General features: G+C 38.4%; 1 protein-coding gene across 34 annotated transcripts in view; it reads right to left on the reverse strand.

The window, feature by feature from the left end:
* Positions 1-13,744, reverse strand: part of ANK2 (ankyrin 2) — a 402,581-nt gene that overhangs the window by 152,116 nt on the left and 236,721 nt on the right. For 21 of the 34 annotated variants that reach the window (XM_045284229.1, XM_045284255.1, XM_045284253.1 and 18 more), the window contains exons 6-9: positions 12,662-12,847; positions 12,194-12,217; positions 8,902-9,000; positions 7,496-7,594 (exon numbers count right to left, since the gene is read on the reverse strand). In XM_045284229.1, the coding sequence (XP_045140164.1) occupies positions 7,496-7,594; positions 8,902-9,000; positions 12,194-12,217; positions 12,662-12,847 (408 nt within the window). The remainder of the gene's footprint in view (positions 1-7,495; positions 7,595-8,901; positions 9,001-12,193; positions 12,218-12,661; positions 12,848-13,744) is intronic. The other 13 variants (XM_045284230.1, XM_045284228.1, XM_045284227.1 and 10 more) reach the window with 1 other exon arrangement.

Consider the following 13,744-nt stretch of genomic DNA (forward strand, 5'->3'; position numbering starts at 1 on the left):
CCTCCTATTAAAACCTACTCATTTAGATTATGAACAGCTTTGTCTGATCCAACATTCTGGAACTTTTAGGCTGAATATCTTCCATTTGCTTCTCCAGGTCCACACTCTACCCTTCCCTACTCTGCTCTGTGTCCGGAGACACCAACCTCTCTAGACTGTATCAGGAGGTGACCTTGCCCTCTGGCTTCTGGTTGTGTTGGGCCAAAGGGAATCCCAGTAAAAGATGGAAGAGACTCCTTGAGAAGCTTCCTAAATTTGGCGGTGTCTCTCCCCTGAAGGTCATAGATCCTGCCATAGCGACCTTCTCCAGAGAATTCTATCCTTGGGGTTTCTGGTAACCTGTTCTACTCGTCACCATTCTGGTCTAAGGTTGAAATTGAGCCCTGATCTTACTAGATCCGGGTCTGCAGTACTACCCCTATACGCTTTCCCTACAATCTGTGCACAAGAAGTAGATCCTTTGTCAATCTCTATTCGAATTCTGAAATTTGCGTGTGCCATCTGGTTTTTGCTAGGATCCTGACTGGTGACAATTTCCTGCCAAACGACTTCTAACCCAACCCCCATTGAGTCTACTCCAACTTAGAGCCGTATCCTACAGGACGGAGTACAACAGTTTTTGCATTTCTTTTCATCTTTTTTCTGGGAGCAGCCAGCCTCCTCTTTCTCCTGAGGAGCAACTGATGGGTTCAAATCCCTGACTTTGTGGTTACCAGCCCAGTGTTTATCCCACTCTGCAAGTGATGTGTCTTCTTTAACTGTTCAGCTGGTATTCTGACACTGAATTGGAATGCAAAATGGAATTGGCAGTTTCAAGGTGTGTAGCGATTCGCATGAAAAGATTGGCTTTACAGAATAATACTTTTTTTAAAAAGCATTAAGGATTATAGATGGAACAACGAAGCTATCTAGATGTTTACCTGAGGTTAGGCTAAAGGAAATCGGAGAAAAGTGACTTAAATGGTCATCCATAGAGAGCTTGCTAACAGTTACCTGTGTTGGCATTCCAGGGCATGGAGTTGCTGCATAAGTTATGTAACAGTTCAACAAGCTTTCTTAACCATAGTTTTGGTGCTGAGAGCATGAAAAATCTGACACAGTGGCTGGAAGGCTCTTGATTTCCTGAGTCATGAAGACCTGTGTGTGCATCTCAGGTCAGCCACCCTGACCTGAGCAAACATCTCTGAGGCTCAGTTTTGTGGCATGCAAAGTGGAGATGGCTTTTCTTACGCTACTTAACTCACAACCATCCTTGAAACATTAAGGAAGGCTGCCTTAAATCCTTTGAGAAGAGGTTGGAGTATCCTCTTTAAATCATGGCATGAAATATCTACTGTGAAATCATGTTGAGACCTTCAAAAATCTCTGGACACATTCCAAGAAGCAGTAAGGAACATGATGGAAAACAGGTCATCCATGCACAAGAATATCAAGCAATAAAGATTCACTTGGTTGTAAAGTTTATATTCGCTAATGCATTTCTTTTCTGCCTTTACAAACAACATGCTCATGATGATGCCAAGTTCACGTTGCCCCCAAACTCCATGTGAGTTGTTCATCGGTGCGGTCAGAGCCTATGGACCCCAGAGTGAAGCATCCCCGGCTCCGGCAGCATCCTCACAACGTTTCTTATGTTTGAGTCTCTCATTGCAGCCACTGCGTCAATTTATCTTATTGAGGACCTTCCTCTTTTTCAGTGACCCTTTAGTTTACCAAGTATGATGTCCTTCTCCAAGACTGGTCTCTTCTGAAACACGTCCAAAGGATGTGAGACAAAGTCTGGCCATCCTTCCTTCTACGGAGCATGCTGACTGCTCCTCTTCCTAGACAGATTTGTTTGTTCTTGTGGCAATCTGTGGGACTTTTAATAGACATCTCCAGTACCACAAATTCAAACACATCGATTCTTTACAGTGCTGAAAAGCAAGAATAATACTTTGGGGGCTAACACGTGCCTTACCTAAGCTCAGTATGAGTAGAACTTGAATATGTTTACAAAGTAGAAATCAAATAATATATTGCATGAAGTTAACAAACAATTGCCAGAAAAGCGCTTCTCAAGATTTTTGCATCTGAGGATGTTCTGACTTCAAGTGTTAGGACTATGTTTGGCAGTTAGGTTTTGTCCCATCCAGAATCCACTCTGATTGCTATTTTTTCTCTAGTGGTCTCAATTCAAAGTACATGAAGATGCAGTTCATGCTGAGAGGGCAAGAATGACCAACATTAAAGGAGCACCATTTATCTAACTGGTCTTTTTCATCCTCTCGACTTAGTTTATTCTGCCAGCAATGTATCCGGAAGTTTGTGTTGAAAGTACAAACCATTGCTATTGTAGATCAAGTTACATAATTTACCTGAAATTTATTTTTCCCTTTGATAATTTCATTTCTCAAATGGAGACCTACATATCTTCATATTTTCTTATCAAGAAAATAGTATGTACATGTTTACAAGCTCATTGGGTGTTGTTAGGTGCCATCCAATCAGAATTGACTCATAGCAACCCTGTGTCAGTAAAACAAAACAAAATTCTGCCCCTGGTGCGGTGTCATTTCCACAATTGTTCTATGTGTAAATCCATTGTTGCAGCCACAGCATCAATCCATTTTGTTGTAAGTATTCCTCAATTTTGCTGCCCCTTTAATTTTACCAATCATGATGTCCTTCCCCAGCCATGGCTCCCTCCACAGACGGATGTAACATGTATGTGAGTGAAGGAGCCATGAGAGGAGCACTCTGTCTCGTGTCAAGTATCTGTCTAGGACAGTACACAAACGTCTGTCCTAGCTGGTTCTCACAAACTGCTTCCTTACTGCAAACGGTAAGGAATCTGGGGCAGCAGCTGCAAACAGAGTTCCCTGGTAGAATGTAAACAAAATCAGTATGGGCCGAGATACAGAACTCACTCTCAGGGCTATGAAAAATTCAAGCGTGGGAATAGCAAACTTGTCTGTGAACACTGCCAGTATTCAGTACATAAAAATAAAGTACTGCCATCCATCAGGGCTGCAGTTTGTACCACCTCTGCCTGTGTCCTGTATTGTGTGTGTGTGTGTGTGTGTGTGTCTGTTTGGTTCCATGTTCATTCTCCCTGCTCAAGAAACTGTGGCATCAGTGAGACTAAGTCCATCTTCACGTCTAAGGCACACATTGTCTGTGTTTATTTCTAGACGTACTTGTTTGTTCTTCTGGAAGCCCATAGTATACTCAGCATTCTGCATCAACACCATCAATCAAATACATTGCTTCTTCTGCAGTATTCCTTAGCCACTCTCCAGCTCTCGATGTTTATGAAGCAATTGAACATACCGATTGAACATACCAGGGCTCGAGTCAGGCAATCTTAGTTCGCAAAGAGAAATCTTAGTTTTTTCACACTACACAGAAGTCTTTTGCAGCAGTTTACCCAATGCAATTTGCCATTTATTTTGTTGACTACTGCTTCCACACATGTTGTGAGGAAGATGAAGGAAGATGTTATTTGTAGAACACTTACCAGAGTGCCTAGAACATCACAGGCACACAATTGGTAGCTATTATTATTATACTACGAATGATTATATCTAATAGCAGGAAACAAAATTTAATCTTTGTTTTCTGATGAGGTGTTTCTCATTTATCATCCTTTAATGTTTTTGTATACTTTCCTTATTTGCATTGAAATATGTATTTCATTATTTTCACTATAGTCTTTACATGGGGTATCTTCATCTTTAAATAATAAATAAGCTAAAAAATAAAAGAGAACAATGCTCTTAATAAAGTCGAATGATCAATATCAGTTCTAACTAGCTATCAAATTTATGCCTTAATATTAAAATGGGATTTTGAGATATCAGCAAACAGGGCTCTCATGAAAACATCTCACAATTTCACACGAGGTTCTCATCAATGATAAGAATACCAAGGAGATAAAAAATGCCTAGGCGACTGTCAAACTGGAAAACGTGGGAGAGAGACTGTGGTTTTAATCACTATTAATTACCCCAAGGTCTGCATATAGCTTGCTTTTGCAGACAATGAAAACCTTGTACATTATAAAAATAAGAAGATTAAAGGATGTTCCAGACATAAGAAACTAAATGTAGAATTTTTGTGATTAATTTGATTGCTAAGGAAAATTGAGACCTTTGATAAGAAAAAAAGAGAATACTCATGCTATTTTTAAAAAATTCCAGAGAGTAGTAATATAAGCATCTTCCTCTTTGTAAATATATTTGTTAAAGAACAAAAAAAGTAAACCATCGACTTTTAATGTTATTTATTATGTCTTTAGGTGCTGCGGTGTCAGGTCAGGCTCATAATAACTCGATGTACAACAGACAGAAACAATACCAGGTCGTGTGCCACCCTTGCCATCTTTGCTGTGTTTGAGCCTTTGGTTTGCAAACGCGAGGTAAGCCCAACTTGCTTAGGGTCTTCCACTTTTCATGACTCTTAGACTTGACCAAGACTGGTGGCCTTTTCCAGGGACTGGACCCTCTTGACAACATGTTCCAAGCATGTGTGATGAAGTCTCACCACCATGCATTTTAGCTATACTTCTTCCAGGAAATATTAATCCATTCTTCTAGATATCTTGGTATATTTAATATCCTTTGCCAACCCTATCAGATGGTCCTCCTGAATCATTGTCCGGCTCTCACATTCATGTGAGGTGATTAAAAATACCCTGACTGGGGTCAGGTGTACATTAGTTCTTAAAGTGACATTTTTCATCTTTAACAATTTAAAGAGGACTTTGGCAGCAGATTTACCCAATCCAATAAATCTTTGTAAAAAACAGTTTTATTGAACTATAATTCCTATACCATAGAATTTAACCGTTCAACCATATTAAAAAAGAGTTGTGCAATCAGCACTACAAAATTTTTTAGATCATTTTCTTCTTTCTTGTGCTCATTGTTGTTAGCTCCCCATTTCCTCTCCAGTCTCCTCTTCCATACCCCTAAGTCACTGCCTTTATAGATGCACCTATGCTAGACTTCATATAGAGAAAACATAAAACAAAACCAAAAAAATCCCAACAACAATAACAAAATAAGCCACAATCAAAAAGAAAGAAGAAAATATTAAAACTAGGACACATTTAAAATTGTCAAAGGGGAGCTAACATGATAAGGTGTTGCATTTTCGTCTAACTACGTAAGTAATAATCCGCTTTCTAACGCACTCTGTCTGGGAGCAGGGCTGTTCACAGCCCTGGACTATGGCCAGAAGGAATTCATCAGAGCCTTCGTCCATGTGGGGACACTGCAGTGGAGTTTGGGTTTTCACTGTCATCCATGGCCTTCTGAAAACTGGATGCTCAGAATTCAAGCTCTAATACCATTCCCTCCTGTAGTCTTAAATATTATTATTTACACGTCTTGACTTACACAAATGGATGTGCTTCTTCCATGTGGCCTTAGCTGACACCTCATTTAGAAGGCTGCTTATTTCAAAATAAGCCTTTAAACCCCAGACACTATTGTTTTTGACAGCCAGGTGCCATCTGATTTCTTGACTGTTCCCAGGAGTGTTGACTGTGGATCCAAGTAAAATGAAATCCTGGAAAATGTCCATCTTTTTTCTCCATTTATAACGATGTTGTCATTGGTCCAGCTGTGAAGATGTTTGTTTTCTGTAGGTTGAGGTGCAATCCACACTGAAAGCTGCTGTCTTCATCGCTAAAAGCTTCCAGTCCTCTTCACTTTCAGCAAGCAAGTGTGTGTCGTAACATTATCTCCGTTTCTTCATGAATGTTCCTCCAATCCTGATGTCCTGTCTTATTCCTTTAGTCCAGTCTCTCGGATCATTCACTCAGCATACAGATTTACAGACTGGAGGAGTATGGGAAAAAGACACAACCGTGGGACACACTAGTTTGCTTTATTATTAGAGTTCCAGACTGGACACCTAATTCCAGAAAACACCCTTGGTTTCTGCATTTGTCTTCTACAGAATTTTGTGTTTGGTGAAATAGATGGAGCTCTTTTACCTACAACCAAACTGAAGGCACATATCGAACTTTAAAAATTCTATTCATGGGGACACCAGCTTAGTTCCACCATTCAGTACTGTACTCCACCAGTAAACGGGCTGGAACCAGCTCCTCGGAAGGAAACGAGTACTCTACCTCGCTGCCATTGAGTTGACTCCAACGCATAGTGACCATGCAGGACAGGGCAGGAGTGTTATTTTGGGTTTCTGAGGATGTAACTATTTACAGGAACAGAAAGCCTCATTTTTCTCCCTCATATAAGCTAGTGGGAGAACATTTTTGTATACAGCTTCCCAAATTTGCTCTCAGTGATAACATATTGGTAGCAATAGTAGCACCATGCAAATAAAAAAAAAGACTACATGATTTGTTTTTGTTTTATTTTAAGACATGATTATTAAAACACTGGCTAGCATGTCACTGACAGGTGCCCTGTGGGGGTAGTCCTATTGGCTTCCATCACTATGAATCCATGGTTCTGGGCCTAGGCAGTCTATCTTCTTAAACTATTGTGTCCCTAGGGTTCAGGGACCACATAGGAACTCTATAATTATTTGTTTAAAGAATTAAGGATTTTTTTTACCACATATTTCAAATTTTTTATTCTCTTTAAATGTTTAAATGCTGAAGTTTGAAGTTGATGATTAACAAAAGCTACTCCATAGAACTAATACCAAAGTACTAGTTAAATGTTAAAGCAAAAAAACAAAAGCAATGTAATGACATTAGCAAAAACATGAGTAGCTAAATAATTTATCACTCTATTTTTAAAATAATAAACGCTGAGCTGAGTATCAATGCGCCTTATGGAATAAGTACTATTATTAGCCAGAGATCAGAGAAGGTGAGGAAACTGCCAATATCACGCAGACCAGGCGGTTTGTCTTCAGAGTCTGAGCTTTTAACAATTTCACTTCCTATATATCTAATGCTGTTCTTATTGGAAGTGCAGAAAAACTTGGGAGAACGATATTTTACAAAACAAGTTTGAAATGAATGAAGGGCACAGCTTCTCACCACAATAACTTGAGTGAAGGTGTGATGTAATAACTTTATTTCTCCCCCCGCCCCCCCCACCACCCCCAAAACATAATGGCAGATCTGCTTACGACAGTTAAGCAAAATCACATTTAAAAAGAAGTGAATTAGGAACTAAGTAATTGAAAGGATAAAGACATCCAATATGTATTCAAATACTTTCTGTAGAAGCCACACTCTCATAGCTTAACCATGTATGCAAATGTGTTTCTTGAGCTTTAGTCCTAGAAAATCAATAAGCAAGACTACACAAACTGTCTTATTGAAGGCTTCGCATTCTCTCTGGGCACTTGTGAACAAATAGGAATTCCACTTTATGATATGAAACCCCTAAATGTCATAAGAGATTTAAATCAAATCCAAGAAAGCAATGCCCTTGAAAACGTGCGTATGGACTTGTTTTTCAGGGGCATGGTAAGTGGATTAAGAAAAATCAGAAAGGTATTTAATTGAAAGAGCAGGGGCACTCACCCTAGTTTTGGCGTCAATCTGCCCACCGCGATCCAGTAAGAGCTTCACCATGTTTGTGTTTCCCCTTTTGGAAGCCACGTGCAACGGAGTGATTCCATTCTGCACCATGAAGAGACCAAACAAGAAGGTGTTGGGCATGCTAGGGCAGGATGGTGATGGCTTTGTTAAAGGACACAACGAAGGAGGTAACCTCTGTGTGAACTTGCGCTCAGGTTTCTCAAGTCTCAATGTCTTTGGTTTTTTAAGACACAAAAAAGACGCATAAACCACAAGTCATAGGGTTAGAGTGAACCCAAAAAAATGAAATAAAACTACACCAGTTAGTCAATATCTTCAGTAAATGTATTCAATATACATCTTGTCTGTCAAGTGACAGGGGGAACAACCACACTTGTGTAAAAGAAATAAAAATGTCGACCCTAGTTTGAGAAGAGCGCTACTCTAAGTCTGTCTTTCACTTTACAGCACTGTGCATTTAATCAATCATGAATTTTTAACGTTTCTTATGCTTCAAAGTAGAATACAAATATATGCTGATGCCTATTTTGGGGGAGGGGGATCCTTCAAATCATTTCCAGAATAATTCAGTAAAAATAAAATAACCTAAAACTAGACCAAGTTCCTTTCAGTGCAGAAAATGTCTGAGAAAAAAATCCAAACACATAAATTATATTATTTTATTGGCTATCTGAACTATGACAAAAACGTTTACTTTCTGTTAAAATATTTACAATATTCAAAATCTCATCAACTGATTCATATGATATATATACATATAGTTTTATAATGTAGTTAACACTTCAAATAAAAACATAGCATTAAGCCTACAACATAAAGTGATGTCTTTCAATGTATTTCTCATAAAACTTTTCATATGAGCAAATTCTCAATTCATAAAAAGATTCCGTCATAATATGCACTATAATCATTATAGGATGTAAAATTTATATATTTTAAAGTTAAATTTTTTACAGTTTAATCATTTATGAACCTGAAGCTGCTCATTCAGAAATCTTGGTTCATAGAAGTGCCTATTTTATACTAATAGAATATCTTAATTGATAGTTAAATTTTTAAAGATCCTGAACAGTAGTGTTTTTTCAGTCTTCATGTAAATGGTCGTGCTGGTGTGACATAATTGTCCATAGAGATGTCTGATTTAATATCCTCCTCAACTCCAGGAAATGATCTGTGTGCATGTGGACTTACAACAATCTTGCTGGGGTTGGGATGACTTCTTGTGTTTTGAAAGAAGATGGGAAATCTAATATCATTTACACAGATCCCAGTAAAAAAAAAGTTAGCTAGAGCCTTGAAGAAAGCCAGTGGTAGCCTTCACTTTAAAAGGGAAACCTCACAGTGAAATACACCTTTGTTCCAAAATGAGAAACGACTTGAATCCATACCCTGGCTGTGAAGTCCACAGCAGCTCCCCGGTTTAGAAGAAGGGTCGCCACGTTGACATTTCCATAGTGTGCGGCTATGTGCAAAGGGGTAAAGCCACTCTATAGAAAGCAAAGAAAATGACCATCAAGAAAGCATGTTACAGACTATGCATTGCAGTCACTGTATCGGTCAGAAAAAAAACACATAGTAACAAACATATGTACTTTAGATGCTAAGTGCTTTAATGAGACTCAATTTTAATGCAATAAAGAGGTAAATAACTGTGCATAAAGAGGTAAACAAATGTCCTTCATTTCTGTCAACAAACATTTCACATTACCTGAGCTACCTGTGAGATTTGTGGTAAACCAAACCATGTTTCTTGAGCAGGTTTAGCATATTCAAGAGAAACAGACCAGGCTTGAAGAATGTGGCTTCGGGCACAGGATTAACATAATTATGAATTTTAAATGGTTTCTTCAAAGAAAGAATCAAAACCAGTATTATTATATTTTTCAAAGCACCAGGTAGCATTGTATCTTTGTGACTATGCGAATATTGTGGCACACTCTTAGAAGGGAGCTACTGTACGGTTCATTTCAAATCAACTTTTTGTCATGTGTCTATCCGGTTCCACAAACTGTTTAGTTAGACTATATCATTATCAGTTTTCAAAAAGTTAAAAAATCGAAATTAAGCAGTATATTTGAGTTCAGCATGAAGAGAAAAAAAAGCAAAGAAAAATTTAGCTGATCCAACTTTGAACGTAGGAATTACACCAAAGTATATTAGTAAAATAAAATGTTATGGAATCAACCATATTACATAAAGTAGTTAGGCATTAGATAACTTTGTTCTCAGAATGTTTTTTAAAACAAATCTGAAAATCTTAAATGGAAGTAAAGCATATTCTTTTACATTTCTTTGTCCAATAAAAGTTTGAATTTTTGCCATTTTCACAATATAAGTCTCTTAACGTACACAAAGTAAAGTACACTACTACCGTACAGAAAGGAATATTATCTGATTATTCTCTTGAGCCTCCACAAATCTTGTTTCTTAATGTAAAAAATACAGAAAACAGTAGAGATTGTTCATTGGCTGCTAAACCCGGTAGTTTTGAGATTATTTTGTATTGTTTTCTTTGAAGCGGGCTCTCGTGCATAGAATTGTTTGTGAGGAATAGCGTCTAAATCACAACCGTTATTTTTCTAGTCACTTGATAGGTAGGATTTGCTGAGTGTGTTCTAAAATGGTTCCAAGGAAATATTCAAATACTCCAAGTAGAAAAAGAAATTTACTCTGTGCTCTCAACTAATAATTTCTAGCCATCTGGAGGCAAGGGCACACGCACACGCACACACACACACACACACACACACACACACAATGTAACTATTCAGTCACTGCAAGGACTCTGATCAAGCTATATTTAATTTGTGTCTACAAGGTATCAGATATTCATTGAAGATGGTGGGGGGAATCTATCTGAAACCTATTATGCTATGAAGTGTAAAACGTTTATATTTTAAGGAAATAATTGACTTTTTTCTCTCATTTTAACTTGATGTTTCTGCTATACCAACATAGCCTAAATGTGGGTCTATTATTCAAGTTGTAGTTTCATTTCAGAGAAACTGCTAGTGAATCATTTTCAAATGATTTAAAAAATAATAATAGTATATTTCGCATTGGTGGCAATGCACCAATTTATTTTCTGGCACAGCCTCATTGCCCATTCATGAGACTGCCACAGGCTATGAGTCTTAAATCAATCCCAGCTGCTTTAAACCCGTTCAAGGCAAGCTGGGAGGCAGAGGCCACCTTTCGACAAGGAATGGAAGGGTTCTCCATCTTTGTTATTCTTTTGTCCTTAGAGCAATATTTTATATCAAATACTGAGAAATAACTTAGTTCTAGTCTCTCCAAAGAGCAATATTTTATATCAAATACTGAGAAATAACTCAGTTCTAGTCTCTCCAAAGAGCAATATTTTATATCAAATACTGAGAAACAACTTAGTTCTAGTCTCTCCAAAGGACCCCCTGGGTGGCACAGAGTTTACATGCTAAGCTGCTAATCAAATGGTTGCAGAAGAAAGACCTGGTGATCTGCTTCAGGAATTTCAACCCTTGAAAGCCCTATTCTATTCAGATACATGGAGGGTCTCCAGGAGCCATTCGATGTAACAACAACTGCTGATTTGAACACAATGTTTACAGTCAGTATGACTTTCAACACTGTATCTTAAACAATCGCCAAAACGCAAAGGAAATGCTAAAGCTATTGAACTCAATAATTAGAAATCAATTTATATATATCATTTCCATCTTGAGCCATGTCACCAAGCAGTTGAACTTTAAAAAATAAAATAAAATAAAATAATAAGTTTCAGACCCATCTACCATTCAAGGATCTGGAACAGGATGAAATGATAGGGATTGTTCCAATACCTTTGTGTTTCAATGGAGAAATTGGATGGAAAGATGATAAAAGAACACATTGTTCTCAGTAAATACTAAATATGACGAGTGCCCCAAATCTCCCATAGTGCCCCACCTCAGTGACCAAATGTAATAGCTGCTAAAATAATCCTCCCAACAAAGGCTCAATCGAGTTCAATCAATACTCATTTGCCTTTGAATACAGCTTAATCTTGGTAGTTTCAACATTATTTGTGTTATTGTGTCTGTAACTGGCAAAGGGGAGATTGCTAGACACACACTCACATGTCTGGACTTGTGGTGATGGATATGAATTATTTTAGTATGAGGAAAACAGATGATTTCATGGCAAGCATTTTAAGACAGCAAGATAAAAGCAGATACTTTGCATATTATATACTCAATATCATTATTGATTATATAGAATGTGGCAAAGAAAAAAATGCATGGAGGGAAGAGTGATTGCTATTAAATAAGATGATACAGCACAGTGGAAAAGAAATGTCCCTATTTTCACTTTGCTTAATTGCAATGTAAGAAATCTCATTAAGAAAATGAGATCACACCTCTTTTTGAAAAAAAATTAATGGGACCCCATCCAACTTAAAATATTCTAATAGTTTCATAGCATACTCTACAGAGATAAACTAATTTGCCTGATAAAATATGCTTTACTGATTGAATATTTCCAATAAGGTACTTTAATTGTTTTTGAATGATCAATTTGCCTTAAAGATGAGGAAAGTTTCCAAATGAATTTTCAAGTAATAAAAGTTCCAATCATTAGTATGCATTAGTGAGCATTAACACTAATCAGACAAAGGAAACATAAAAAATCGCATATCTCGATATAACTGTAATACTGTACCTCAGTTGTCCTATTCACCATCATCTGAAAGCAGCGTTGTATGAGAAAAAGAGGGAAGATATTACACGATGCAAAATCAAGGCAAACACAGAGCTGCTCCCTGCAATAAGTCGTACTGTTTCAACGTGCCAAAAAGGAATTCTTCCGAGAAAATGCATCCTATCACGTCGCAACATCGTATTGCCTTGCAGATTCTGTTTCTGTTACTTATAAGCATAGGCAGTAATGACAGATTTCTTAAAAAGCTGAGCTAAGAAAAGACATTTTTTTCCTGAATTCATCTGGTTTATTTTTTCCAGTTGTTACTGTACCCAGCAGTCAGTCCCCGTCTTACGGAAATACCTCTGAAAGGAACGCATCTTTTCATGACCGAGGCAACTTTGCATTATCATCATGGCCTGCTTCTGTGTCACGCCCTGCGGCAGTCTGGCAGCGGAGTGCCTTTCCACAACGGGCTGCAGCTCTCACCTTGGATTGGACATCAGCGTTGTGATCATTCTGAAGCAGCAGGGCGGCGGATTTGGTGTCGTCTTTCCTGGCGGCGATGTGCAGCGCGGGGAGCCTCACTTTCCCCTTAGTGTCATTCTCCAGGAGGATGGCCACTGCCTGGTTGTGTCCCTGCTGGAGTGCGACGGCGAGCGGAGTGAAGCCATCCTGGGGAAACGGGAGCAGAGAAAAAGGAGCTCACGTGCGGGCATTTGGGATAAGAGACTATGAAATAGCACCAGCAACTTTTAAAGTCACGATTGGGGTTGAAGAGCAATGCACTTAATACCAACTGTGCATTCCAAAGTGCACTGTAATCAGCCCTTGCTCCTACTACCAACTAGTTCCATCAGACTGGCTTCCCCTTCTTCTGTATAATTTGGAAACAAAGTGTATGCACACAAGGTAGGCTCAATAAAGGTTGGTCGACGAAGGTAAAAGGAGATCGTCGCGACAACTCTAAGTGTTGCCTGTTTATATGAAGGAAAGAGGGGGAAGGGTAGAAAGAATGGGCACCTGGTCTGATTAGGGAGCACAGCTGTATTAGTGCCCACAGGGAAGCCAAATAAATAGTTCACTCAGCCACCAGCTCAGAGAAAACCTGCATTGATTAGGGGAAAATGATCACTGGTTGAGGTGTCCAATTATCAACTTGGTTTTGGAACTTTGGGACATAATATGAGATAAAACTCGTTGACAAATTAGGCTCGTTCATAACTTTTGTGCTTATTGATTTAATTTTCTATTATTTAAATCATGTAGGTATAAAATTACATGCGCTGGAACATCAGCTTTCAAAGTTCAATTTGAACAAGAGAGAGAGAGCTAACAAGGAACTGATTGTCTAGCTCAGTCTCTTCCAAGAACCCTGCAGCATGGGAAACAAAAATTCCAAGCCCCACTCCTCCACATCTTTAGTTTTCCTCCTGGCTAATCTCTCAATCCTCAGCTTACCACCAGCCCTCCAGCCCAAATGCCTTGTTTGTTTACTGCAATTTGGTTTTGTCCCAATGAAAACTATATAATGGGTCTCAATGGCCAGAAGACGGTACTTTCTATTTCAAC

The sequence above is a fragment of the Echinops telfairi genome, unplaced genomic scaffold (genome assembly GCF_000313985.2).
Source record: "Echinops telfairi isolate 266 unplaced genomic scaffold, ASM31398v2 ScPeMD7_7468;HRSCAF=8506_0, whole genome shotgun sequence".
NCBI lineage: Eukaryota > Metazoa > Chordata > Mammalia > Afrosoricida > Tenrecidae > Echinops > Echinops telfairi.